Source organism: Pithys albifrons, chromosome 3 (genome assembly GCF_047495875.1).
Source record: "Pithys albifrons albifrons isolate INPA30051 chromosome 3, PitAlb_v1, whole genome shotgun sequence".
NCBI lineage: Eukaryota > Metazoa > Chordata > Aves > Passeriformes > Thamnophilidae > Pithys > Pithys albifrons.
In genome coordinates, this window is record NC_092460.1 from 75,039,527 (window position 1) to 75,052,754 (window position 13,228).

The window sequence follows — 13,228 nt, forward strand, 5'->3', positions numbered from 1 at the left end:
TATACATCAATTGTATGGCATACATCCATTGCCTTTAGAAATTGAGGTTTATACAGAGAATCCCACCTATACTGAAAGCAATAGGCATTTTATTACTAATTTCATTATGGTCAAGGCTTTTCCATCTGAGTCTTACTGTACACATTTTTTCAATATTTGCAAAGAAGCAGTCAAGCAGAATACATATAACAATAACATTTAGTAGTCATATTCAGTGACTAGAAATTATCTTGACAGCTTTGTTTCTAATTCTGTATTAGGTCTAAATGCTAAGTTTGACAATATCCAGGCACCAAAGCCAATGGTTAATGGATCACATATGTGACTTGAGAAAAAATGCTTGGTTTTTCTGTTGGTTTTTTTTTTTTTTGTGGTAGCTAGTTTTACACAGTATTTTCTGAAATCTAAATGAATAAATGATTTATCAGCCAGCACTTGTCCCTAAATGGCATAATTTAAGATGTCAATACCACCAAAAGCATCCACATTTGCCAAACCTGTTTTGCGTGAAATGGACCGAGGATATTTGCACAGGGAAATTGTCAAATCAGGAAATTAACCCCTCCAGGAGTGTTATATAATCAAATATTGCAATAATTGTTATCAAGTATTTATTTAACTGATGCCAAAGATTATAATATTCCCAGAGAAACTGTTTGCCAGTTAGGCTGGTGATCTTCCTGGTTGGCAGGGGGCAATAGGCTTTTGTGTGATGCTGTGTTTAAGTTAGTATGAAGCAAATTTAACATGAAATTTTAATGCAAATGATACAAAATTGACTTGTTTTCTCCAATACAAATCTCAGCTTTTCTGACAACATGCCTACTACAGGAAGGTCAGTTCTACAGAAGAGTCTACACAAACAATGGAGTCTGTCTTTCTGGAGGTGTACATTGGAAAGAGAATGCTGACAGGAGGTCATCACTCGATCCCCTTGTGTGCAAGTATGCAAACTATGGTGAAACACAACAGTATCTGAGAGAGGTGCTAAAACTCTGAGGAGCTTCTGCATCTTTGTCCAAACTTATAAAATTCCTCCACCAAGATGGAACTGAAAAGGATTTGCTCAACATACGCATTCCCTTTACAAGCACTTCTTTCCACTTATTAAGAACAGAAACTACTCACGGGAAACACTGAAAGAAAAACAAATTTAAAAAATTTGACTAACCAAATATTCCGTTTAGAACAAATCCCATGGCTGATGAGCTTAGTGAATATTACTACCACACAAGGTGATTGATACAGGAACCATCTATAATATGCAGTGCTTCCAATCCACCCCTATGTAAAAAAGTGGGGACTCAGCTGCAGCATTACACCCCACCCCACTGCAAATGCCCTTACTGCTACTTAGCAACTTAGAAGGTTTACAAATGAGTCCAAAAGCATTATTTACAACTATTGACATAGGACGCTGTTACTAAATGTTCCTCACCTTCCTTGCATCTGATTTTATACTTGTCATACTTGAGTGGGATAACCCATGCCCTTCACCAGTGCTTGAGCTGTCTGTACTTGCTATTGAATATACTACTCTATTTTGAAGAGTCTAAAAAATATATCTGTGTGCATACAGATCCTTTTCAAAACCCATCAAAAGATTGCTTTTGCACATACACTATGACAGAGATTACACTTAAAGTCCTGCTATGCCATGCTCTCACTGGGAACTAGTCAAGTAAAAAACATAAACATTGATATCAATTACCAAGATCTTGTAGTCTTTATTGAGACAAGTTTCCACAAAAGAGAGGGCAAATTTTACTGGAGCAGGGATTGCAGGAATCAAACAAAAAGTTACAAGGATTACATATTGAATGGTAAGCTACTTTATCTTTTCTTTTTTTTGCTTTATGCCCATCTTGCTAGAGCTATGACTGAATATGTTAATCAAAATCCTATAGAACTGTACTCGTTTTTGTGTGTTTACTTTTCATTTACATAATCATCTTACAAAAGGAGAATTTCTCCTTTGTGCTAGATATCTTATGATATAATTTAAAGCTGCAATGACTGAAATATCTTCTTCCACTATCAATTCTATTGCCCAGTCATTACCATAAATTATTGTATAGGAGCTAAATATGCATTTCCAATTTCATGATGTCCAAACAGTCTTGCAGTTAGAGAAATCAAATGTTCCCTGTGGTGTGTCCTAAGAATCTGCATTTAGTGTTCTGGAACAAAGAAGAGAAATTTACAAAGCTCAAGGGCCTTCACAGAAAAATCAGGAAACATAATTGTAGAGTGCCTTAATTTGGAAAATAGGATTTGTGTGTTTGTAACACAGGAAATATTTGTGGAAACAAGCAAGCACAAACACTGATATATATCTTCATAATAAGTGCAACGCTACAAATAATTTTACTATTAGATATGTATTTTAAAGAATAGACAAACTTGATTAAGCATAAAATCAAATGCCCAGCTGGTAAGGGGTGGGATGGAATAGAGCAGCTGAGATGGCATGACTTTAAAAAAAAAATCCAAACCAAAATCAAGAATAAAACTCGTCTCAGTCACATCTGAGGGAGCCAAGAGGGCACGAAAACCCAACCTGCTTACAAAAAATATTTATGTCTAGCCTCTGTTGCTTCTGTTACTTCTCTTCTGAGAAGACAAGAACCTATCACGTGATTGTACCTTATGAATGTTGTCTAGGCATTTCTTATCTCTGTGTACTTCTGAATTTCACCCATTAGTACTCAGAGTACATATAACCGAAGTCCTACTTAAACTCAACATGGAGTGAGTTGCAGACCTGTGGTGGGCCAGTTCCACAGCAGAGGGTTTCATTATGGGACAACAGCAGGATTTTAACTGGTCATGGACAGGGACAAAAACTTTGCTGCATCCTTCAACCTTCTGCCTAGAGTAGTCATGGAGTATCTGTGGCACCTTCTTATACTATCTCAAGAACCTGATCCACCAAGATTATTACAGCGCAAAATTATTTTTAGCAGTTTCTTCAATTTGCATAAGGATGTTAACACACCTGAGCTTGATGATTATAGAATGACAACAAAACAGCTCAGGAAATGTTGTATTTAATGGTGTCATGAGAATTGTATCTCTCCTGCATAAGCACACTGGCAAACAGTAGACAAGCTGATAGAATATAACCTTGTAGATAATGCAATGCATACTTGAAAACCTTCTTCCTTCCAAAGATAACCTTAAAAGACATATTTCTGGCTATTCTTTCGCTTCCCTCCAACACACTTCTTTTTCAGAGTTTGCCTCTTCATTCCTAAAATTGAAACTTTAACATTCCATGGAAATAAGAGAAAGAATGAACTGGAAGCATGAGACTACAACAAAATCACATATTGGTGGCATAATAATTGAAATTCAAATTAATAATGTCATACTTGAGATTTTTAACTCCACATTAGAGCAAAACTTGTTGTAACCAACCAATGAAAGGATGAAAAAATAAACATCTTTAACCAGATGGCTCTTTAACAAAGGTGAAGTAGACTTCTCATGAATTAGCATAGTGTAATTTTCAATACTTTCTGGAGACAGTAATTTGCCTAATATTTGAAGAAGTTTTGTTGTACCTAATGCAGAGTTTGTTGAAGATTATATCAGATAAATTCTGTGTTCGTATCTCTCATCCTTATTAAATACAAAGCATTGTACAAAACCTGTGACATGAAGAATTCTCTCATTGGGTTTCATCAGCCAATTCACTGTCTAAAGATACTGTTTAGTACATAAACAGTACTAAAAGTACTAAAAGTGCAAGTAATTATTTTGTTATCTAAATTTTCTGAAACATATAGATGACTGTAATTATTTCATTTCAAATGTCTGAAGACAGTTGTTACTTATTTCCCTTTTGGAATACTAAAATAATCTAACATTTACTGAGAGACTCCTTTGATCATCATATACTTATGTAATTACACAGTTCAGTTGAACAAAAACAGCACAAAAACTCTTCACTGTTTATAATGAGCAATCTTTAAAGTTCACCCTTCTGTTTTCCACACTGGCTAGTTAAAGATTTTATCCATTTAAGTGGATAGCTTCATCATTTTTTTTTCTGAATATAAAGCATGAGCTATTTTCAGGCCACTCAAGGAAAATCTTGGTGCATAATATCAAACTCTTTGATTTGTTGCTGGCATATGCATTGCAAAATGTCATCTTGTCCTGTTTTTAATGGCCACGACCAGAGAATGCTTATGATTCTTACTGATTTAATCACTGATTTTCTTCACACTCAAAATCACTTCAGTGTACAAAAGCAGAGAACCTCTATTGAATTTGAATTTTGATGAACAGTATCTTAGATTAAGCTTTCTCTTTTCTCTGAAAAGTCAATCAGATTAGTAGTGTGCATTCATACAGGTCTCAGTGAATAGAAACTAGAAGGAAGTTGCCTATGTGCTATGCAGAATTGTACAGGCAACTCTCAGTTGTATGTGGGTGTGTAACCCAGGTTGCAGATTAGCAGTGCTATGCTAAAACAAAGGAGAAAAAAAAAAGGAAAAACACCCACCATTCTTCTTTGAATTTTTGATCTCACTTTTTCTTCAGCTTAACTTCATTTCTCAATACATGTAATCCACATAGGAAGTTCTTATCTAATGTGGACAATGCTTTGTGTTACCTGTGCCACCTTTATGCGGGTTACTCTACTCCATTTCTAGTTTCAGTAACTGAGAGCTGACTGTATAACTGTGTAACTATGAAAAAGCCCAGCAACCCACAATTTTATTCAACATTCGCTAAAAACCAATTGCTTCTTGAAATACCTCCCTAATTCATCTCAAAAATTATCAGTTCCTTTTTATATTATTTTTTAAAACCCATGAGTAATAACAACTTGCTGCAATACTGAATTCCTGTTATTATAAATAAAATGTTGACATGCTTGAAAGGCAAAGCAAAAGCAATACAAGTGAACAAACCTAATGCACTTCAAAGGAGATAGACAGAGGGACTCCTCTGCCCCCAAGGCCTAGAGATGGACAGAAAGGCATTTTATAACAAGATTATTTAGCTGTACCAAAAGCCTTGCATTAATTGGCTAACTGTACATTTTATATATTTAAAGGGTCATTAACACTGAATATGCTTTTAAAAAATTATACGATCTTGGGCAATGCAACAAAAATAGTGATTTTGTTATGAAGGATTTGGGAAAGTTGTTTCCTGCTGTTCCTTCCCCATTCTCATTTTCGTCTCATAACCTAAAAAATGGATCTACTTCATGACCAAAGCCAAAAGACAGAGATACTCAGCGTGCTAACCAAGTGCCCTGAGATGATGACTCCACAAACTATAAAATCAGCTGGAAGGAATGGGTGGTCCCTCTTTGTCCTCAGGAAGGGAACTCGGAGATGGATGAACCCTGGGAAGGTGCTGTAGGAGCCTATCTACTGGGGAGGAGGGATGGCTGACACATTTATCAAGGAGAAGGAGAAACATAACACTCAATATAGAAAACACTTACTCTTGTAGAAGGATTGATGGAGAGGCTGTGAAAGGGCCGATGGGGCTATAGATGGGCAGTCTTTTCTCCAGGGAATCTGTTCTTACTGGGTTTTTTTGTCATCAGAAAATTACAACCATTAACTTCACATTACCCTTGGGCATTAAAGATCAATGCAGATATAAAATAGTGTGGTATTCTTTGCTATTCTGAAAAGAGTAATCTACCAGCACTGTATTCTAGCTTTGGCAACAGCTTAACTCCTGTACTAAAATGAAAGCAAAAGACTTTGCATATAACAGTGTATGAATTGGAACAAACCTTCTTGCTCCTTTGAATTTATACCTTAATACATTAGTTTTGATATGATGACTAGGATCAAAATGACGCTGATGACAAAAACTGCAAGTACTGTTTTAATTCATGTATACATATAGTTCTTGCAGGAATCTCTCTAAACTACTTGACATCCTGTGTCAGTGAGTTCCACTGAGTAATAACTTTGCATAAAACGTTACTGCCTATGTTGGCTTTTAATTTCATTGAACATCCCCTTGTTCTTTTAATCCTGGAGAAGAATAAAAGGAAATACTTCTGTCACAAGACTTTTTACTTGAACAATTAAAAAAATTCACTTAAGAAAAGTACCTGTCCTCTGTCAGGTAGCAATACAGTTGCATATTTTCATACAGCCAAATGAATTATATTCATATCAAAAGAAAAACATTTATCAAAATATTTGCTTTCAGACTTGTTTACTGTTTATTATTTTAATTTACATCAGTTACTGTTTGCAAAACTTCCAGGGAAATATTTTTAATTTTTTTGTCTCTTTTCCCACTGCATAGTTAATACAGCCTTCTTAGTATTTCAGAAGCATAGTATTATAGAAATTTTAGGGCCTGCTTCTGCTCCAAATGAAGTTAATGGGAAAACAACAACTGACTTTATTAGGAGTTAGATCAGGCCCCAGATTTGCAGCTTTTGAAATGTCATAGTTGAAAATTTCCTGGCTAATCCTCAGAACTGACTACTTCTACAACTATAACATTATTTACAACTTTATTTATATGTATTTCTTTATTACAATATGTAATATAAATGTTCCTTGTAAAGGTTACTATTTTGTAGAAATTAGACTGAAGTTATTGCCAATCAACCTTTTAATAAACTTAAGTGAGATGACTTTCACAATTTTTCTCAACATACGATTCAGTTTTTATTCCTTCTTGCTATCTCTCACAGCTACTTAACTACCTTAATTTCCACGCCTTTTTCAGTGTAATAAAAATGTCCTTTTGGTACAAGTTTATTGGTCCCATTTCAAATTACGTTCTAAAAGATTCTTACACTGATGAGGACTCATTATTTTAGCAATTTTTCTGTTTCAACACAGTATATAAAGCCATGCCTCTCAACCAATCAACCTCAGTATAAAAGTGTAAGTGAGGTCAGATTGCTCACCAAATCTTTGATCAAGTTGTCTGACCACATATAGACGCAACCGTCTGAATTGTTGCATATGTTGAATAATGTTATCATACAAATTTATGCATTTCCATTATTGTCTGCTGATTGTGTAAGTATACATTAACTTGCTGGTCATAAAAATGCAACAAAGGACAAGATATACCAATACTGAATTAAGACCTCTAGTCTTGTCTCTCCCAAAATGAAGAAAAATCTGTGTTCTTTATGATTGACCAACTCATGATGTTGTGTTTCAAATACACACATTTTCCAAAATTAAACCGTGAAGTTAATGTCAAATACTGTGTTGTAACTTTAAATATAACTGACATATTAGAACAGATAGATGGGTAATTATGATAAACTACACAATAGTGCTACTGTAGATAATATCATTTATCAATCCTGTGGTCCCCATCATTCATGCATTTACAGTTTGGGAATAGAGTGACTGCAAACGATAATAATTCATAATGGCTACATTCTCAGTACTTCATGCTAGCTCACTAGACAAAATAAAAAAGGTTAATTGTATAACTGGAAAAATGTAAAATTTTATTCCAAGAAAATTAACAAGCTACACAGGTAAATTTTGGCAAATGCAACTTTATATTGAAATCCACACATCTGTATCTTAAAGAAGGAAAGACTCACAGACTCTAATGTATATCTAAAACACTAAGAAATCATATTATATGCTTTCACAAGTTAAAACTTAAATAATTTAAAACAACCAATACACCAAAATGTGCAGAAAATATAAACAAGACTGTGCCTTCAGTAGAATAAATGCTTCACAAATTGTGCAAGATATCATACTAAGGCTGCGGTCTCCCCATGACAGCTGTCTTAAAATATAAACATACATCAACTGCCTGTGTTTCTCAGAACAAACCAGAAAGGGCGGCACACCTAGAAAAAAATCATATAATCCCAGTGATGTGCATATTAATTTTGGGAACCATTGGAGTAAAAAGGAAAAAAGAGGACTAAGTGATCTTTCATGCACTCCCAAATGACTGACCAGAGTTATTGATTCATTTTTCCTTGCTTATTTGCTTCAATGTTAAACAAAATGGAAGATACTAGATAACCCTTTAAGGCAACATGTGTTTATTCTGTATAATTATAACTGTTCAATTATGACTGGATATTATCATTAACGTTGCCTAACAGACTGATATCTAGCTTTTTTAAAAATATAAATAAGAGTCTATTAAACTTTATACCAAATCAGCAAAAAACACAGAATACAGTTAAATGTTAGTAATTTCACTGTTAAGGAAAATGGTACTTAGAAAGAGTAATATATTTGGAAAAAAAATTAAATTCAAAATCTGAACAAAAATACTGCTTTGGAATGCTCCCCAAAACTTACAAGGCAAACAGATTTGTAAGTGTGATAATCCAATAATGCATGGCACATCTTTAATCAGTTACAGTACTTGAGTCCCCAGTTTTCAGTCTTTGCAAAATAATAATTGTATGAAATGTTTTAAAGGTCTTCAGATGTCTAAAATTAGTTTTATCAACACATTAACCTCATATCAACTTAATTTATTAAGATGTCCAATGCTAATCATTTTGATGTTCTTATTTTATGTAGTGATATACACAGCATTTAGCACTGATACTTAGCACCTGCTACTTTCATAATCTAGATTTCAACCACATAAAGGAATTCAGGGCAGTAGTTCAGTCCTTTGTTCTTAATTACAAACCTTCAGCAGTGGTCAGCAGGAACATGTTTAGGTTTAAAACAGGATTAGAGGTGAGCTATTGCAAAGACTGCAGAATGTTGCCCAAATCCTTACAGCTGCTGACATCCCATTCTTGATTTTCTCCTCAAGACATGGCTACAGGCCACAATTGCTTAGCAGAGAATGGTAGTGTTTCACAAGGCTAAAGATTTACAGATGCTCCCTCATATAACACAGTAAGGTTCCCTTGGTAACCTGGATTTTCTGCAGTAAAGAAGGGTTGTGCTGAAACAGCGCCTCAGCTCCCTGTTGGAGAAAATGCAGACAAAAGGATTGATTCCAGCTTGGGCAAAACTCATCCAGACAGCGGCTGTTAGAAATCCCCCAGGTACTACAGGCCCTCTTGCAAAAACTCTCCAGTAACAGGCAACCAAATAGGGACCCCACAAGGTCAGAAAGAGGAATGTCATGATGTAGAACATTCTGCTGATTCTCTTCTCCATTTTGAACTCATCTAAAACCAGTAGCCTCCTCCTGCCTGTGGTGTTCGCATTTTGCCTGATTCCCAACAAGGTTGGAGGTGTGGGACCCCTTCCGAATCCAGCCAGCCAATTAGCAGCTGCTTGACCACTTGCTCCAGGACCATGAAAAGTCCAGTTCTGGCTCACTGCTGCAACAAACTGGACTGGCTTCATTTTCCTGCGATCGTGAACAAAAAATATCAGCTTGAGGTAGACAAGCTGTGTGGCTAGGAGGATAAGGGCAAGAAGAAGCATAAATCCCAAGGAATCATTAGCCCTGAAGGAACGATGCTGGAAAGTGCATTGGTCTTCCTCCCTAATGAACGAGTAGGTGCCCACATCTAAAACTGGGGGGAAAGCCATGGCTACAGAGAGAGTCCACACCATACAGATAACAGCCAAACAAGTCCAGAAGGTCAGTCTTTTTGTATAAAAACGGTGGTGGGCAATAGCTAAGTATCTTGTGACGCTTATGCAGAATAACATGAAAGCAGTGTGAAAGCAGGACAAAACCCCCAAAAAGGCAATCACCTTGCAAGTAAGAGTCCCATATGTCCAAGTAGAGCCATTTTTTACAGAGGTGAAAACAAATGGGAAACAAATTGCAGATCTGAGGATATCTGAGCAGCAAAGATCCAACAGGAAGTAGTAAGGAGCTCTATGCAAGGTCTTATCTTTGACTAGCAAAATGGAGATCAGAAGGTTACCCACAACACTGACTCCTATTATGAAACCCAGTGAAGTCAGTTTCAGAAAGGCTGTTAAAGGAGAGAGATTTTGTAAAATGTTGTCAGCTGCATGGCTGTAGTTCGCCATAGATGGATGGATGATATGTATATTGCCTCAGTCAAGTCTCATGATCTATATTTAAGAACAAGGAAAAAATAGATCCATACATCTTACTGAAAATGTAATCCACAAACAGAACTGATCTTGTGTCTAGTCATACAGTACATCCTCTTCTTTCTGATTTGTCATGCCATCAAAATATCTGAAAAGAAATCGAGCTATCAGTTCTTAAGTTAACACGAAATGATGTCAGAAAGTGCTAACAAAGATGTTAATTTATGGAGAACCAAATGAAGTTGTAAATTTCAGTACTATTGTTTGTTTTTAAAAATCACGAGGCTTTTTTTTTATACTTACTCTTTAGGATGACTGATTATTGACAGATTTGGCTTAGTACAGTTTCAGGACTGACCAATGCCCCTTATATTTGGTAGCACATATAATTTCACAGTTAAAGCCTCAGAGATATTATGAATCAAAAGATTCCCAGTTTGCAAGCCCAAGAGTTAATCACTGACATATTTTTTAAAAATCCCCAAAGACCACCGATATTTCGACATTACCTACATTTATTTTATGGCTACTGTATTTGTCAAGGTTTTAGGAGGCAGCTGTTGTGGTGATACGGATCACACCCAAAGAAACCCTGCAGAATTTATGGTTTTTAACCCAAGTCACCAAAGCACATTAATCACAGTGTTAGTTTATGCATATTGTAAGAGAATATTGTAAGAGAAACAGTATTCATGATCCCCCTCCCTTCCTTCAATAAATCATCATTTTATCATTTAGGCTTTTAGATAAACAGGTATCCAGACAGTCGATAGCAGTATGCTTTAGGGTGTCGTTCCCCCCTGCGCCCCCCCCCGTTTTAATGCAAATTGTTAAAGCCTCGACATTATTCATAATAAGCAACGGTCAGAGTAAATACTGAGCAAAAATAGGCAACACGGACAAGACTTAATGCCCATCCTTTCGGGAGGGCTAGTTTTGGTTATGCTTAAATAAACATATAAATTAAATTTTTTATTTATTTTTGGTTTTTAGCTAATTGGGGCTCTGTGATTTCCACTAATCCTCCCAGTGACTCCTACCGGAACATATTTCATGCAATAAAATAAAATAAAGAACTGTCTGTTGCTGAGGGTTTTTTGTTTTGTTTTTCTTTTTTTCTCCCTCCAGAGCCAGGGACAGGAGCCACAGCAGGCATGATCAGGCTCCTTCGTTATTCACATGAAGTGTTTCCTATGCCACCTCGGGTTTACAAAGGATATTCCCACTGAATCCCAGCAAAATCCTTCCATTCTTACCGTCCACAAAAGAGCCTGATTGCTGCTGTGTAAACAGAGGCTGATCAGATCATGGCATCGTTTTAAAACCATGAAATCAGGCTCCCCCTCCCCCTCTCGCCAGCCCCGCCGCTCCCCCTCCTCGGTGGAGCTGTCCCCGCGGCGGCCGGCCCTGCCTCCGCACCTCCCGCACCCCCGGCACTCGCTGGCACACTCACACCGCCGCTGACACGCACACTCACTCACGGGCACAGCCGCTCCCCCTCGCCCCACCATGCAGGGCTGGACTGCGCTGCGCTGCAAGGCAGCCCGGGTGCCGCTGCTTGGCATCAGCCGCATCTGCCGGAGCCGCGCGAGAGCCCCCCGCGGCGGGGAGCTGGGGACAGCGGAAAAGGCATTGTCTGTAAGCGCTTCCATCATGCCGCTTCTTTGGAAATCGCCCCCCCCAGGCCCACTCCCTTAGCGGGGGAGCGCTCCCCCCACGCAGCTGCAGCCGCGGCAGCCCTGGGCGCCTCCAGCCCCTCTCCTCCTACCTGTTGGTGCCGGAGATCACCACATGCCAGAGCCGCTCCTTGCCCGCCGACCGAGGGCTGCTTTATTCTGGCGGTCTTTTCTATTCTCCTCTGCTGCCTTTCATTCTTCTTTCAAACATTTTCTTTTTCCTTTTCCTTTTTTTTTTTTTTTTACCTCGGTACCTTGGCCGAGGCTCCAGTCAGCGGCTCGGCCGGCGCATGCTCGCCGCGCCTCCCCCCTGCGCGCCGAGCCCCGTCCCTCCCCTGTCGCAGCGCCACAATCTCTCCCAGTAACGCAGCGGCGGCGGCCGCCTGAATGAGGGCACGGCAGCCTCGGCGGCGGCAGCTGCTGCTGTCTCAGTGAGGACACGGCAACCTGCGCGGCAGTAGCAGCAGCAGCAGCAGCAGCAGCGTCCTCAGTGGTGTGCAGGCAGTCCCGGCGGCGGCAGCCTCCTCAGTGAGGGGAAGGCAGCATCCTCAGTGATGGGAAGGCAGCAGCCTCCTTGGCAGCACGTTCCCATCGCAATGCACAGCCGAGCTGGAATTATTGGCGAGCCTGGGCAAGCCAGTGAGGAAAGGGAGGGGAAGGAATTAGGTCCTGTGCTCCTTGTTTATGCCTCTGGGCTCCCCCTCCCGCCCCATTCGCTTACAATGGGGGTCTGGAAGCGCCCGCCGCGTTGCGCGTCGCCGCCTGTCAGGAGAGGGACCGGGCGTTTTCTTCAGCTGCCGCTGCTTGATCCTACCGCTCGTGACTCGTTTTCCTTTCTCCCGATTCCCACCCGCTGAATTCCTTCTTCCTGAACCCCGAGCCAGGGAGGGCTCCTTAACAAGTGCCGTTGTTCGTGGAGGGTGCATTCGCCGTGGGGCCGTGAGGACACCGCAGCTTCTCCCCTCGCAGCCCGTGGAGCGGCTTCCCGACGAGCACCCCGAAGCGGGCGCAGCGCCGTCAGCACTCTCGCTGCATGGCGGCGGGGATGAATCCAGTGTCAGCCTGTTCCGTCGGCGGCAGGGCCGGCGTTCCCCCTCGGCGCGCAGGGCGGCAGCGGCGGCCGCCGCGGAGGAGCGCCCGCCCGAGCCGGCGGCCGGCGGGGATCGATCCCGAGCCGTCCCGATGATGTCATGCGGGCCGGTGGGCCGAGGCGGCGGCGCCGGGAGGCGGCGGACTGTGCCTCGGCCGCCGCAGGGGCCTCCCCCGGCCCCCGCACCCGCTGGCACCGACCCTCGCTGGTGCCACCCCGGCAAAACCAGGAGGGAGCGGGAAGGATTTGGATAAGACTTGAAAGAGCACGTCCCTCCGCACCCCTCCCCCCCCAATTCCCCCCCCCCCCCTTCCCCCCTCACGCCTTTTCGGTTTGTATGGAAGTTTATTCGGGAGAAGTGGGAACATGAAAGCCATGCTCCAAGAGTAATTCGCATTGACTGCGAGGCAGTTGAGGAACAGCTTGTTTTGGGTTGAGAGATTTGGATCCTGAGGAATTTCTTCACTGGGAGCTTCCGT

At 40.3% G+C, this 13,228-nt stretch overlaps 1 protein-coding gene across 3 annotated transcripts; it reads right to left on the reverse strand.

The window, feature by feature from the left end:
- Positions 1 to 6,367: 6,367 nt before the first annotated feature.
- GPR85 (G protein-coupled receptor 85) lies at positions 6,368 to 13,021 on the reverse strand. Of its 3 annotated transcripts, XM_071552427.1 has the most exons (3): positions 12,381 to 13,021; positions 11,752 to 12,286; positions 6,368 to 10,131 (listed from the first exon to the last, which is right to left on the reverse strand). In XM_071552427.1, exon 3 carries the CDS (start codon positions 9,954 to 9,956, stop codon positions 8,844 to 8,846), a length of 1,113 nt encoding a protein of 370 aa, XP_071408528.1. In that variant the 5' UTR covers positions 9,957 to 10,131; positions 11,752 to 12,286; positions 12,381 to 13,021; the 3' UTR covers positions 6,368 to 8,843. The 3 variants fall into 3 exon arrangements, with proteins under 3 accessions (XP_071408528.1, XP_071408530.1, XP_071408529.1); XM_071552429.1 differs by lacking the exons at positions 11,752 to 12,286; positions 12,381 to 13,021 and adding an exon at positions 11,465 to 11,741; XM_071552428.1 differs by lacking the exons at positions 11,752 to 12,286; positions 12,381 to 13,021 and adding an exon at positions 11,240 to 11,324.
- Between the last annotated feature and the right edge of the window lie 207 nt (positions 13,022 to 13,228).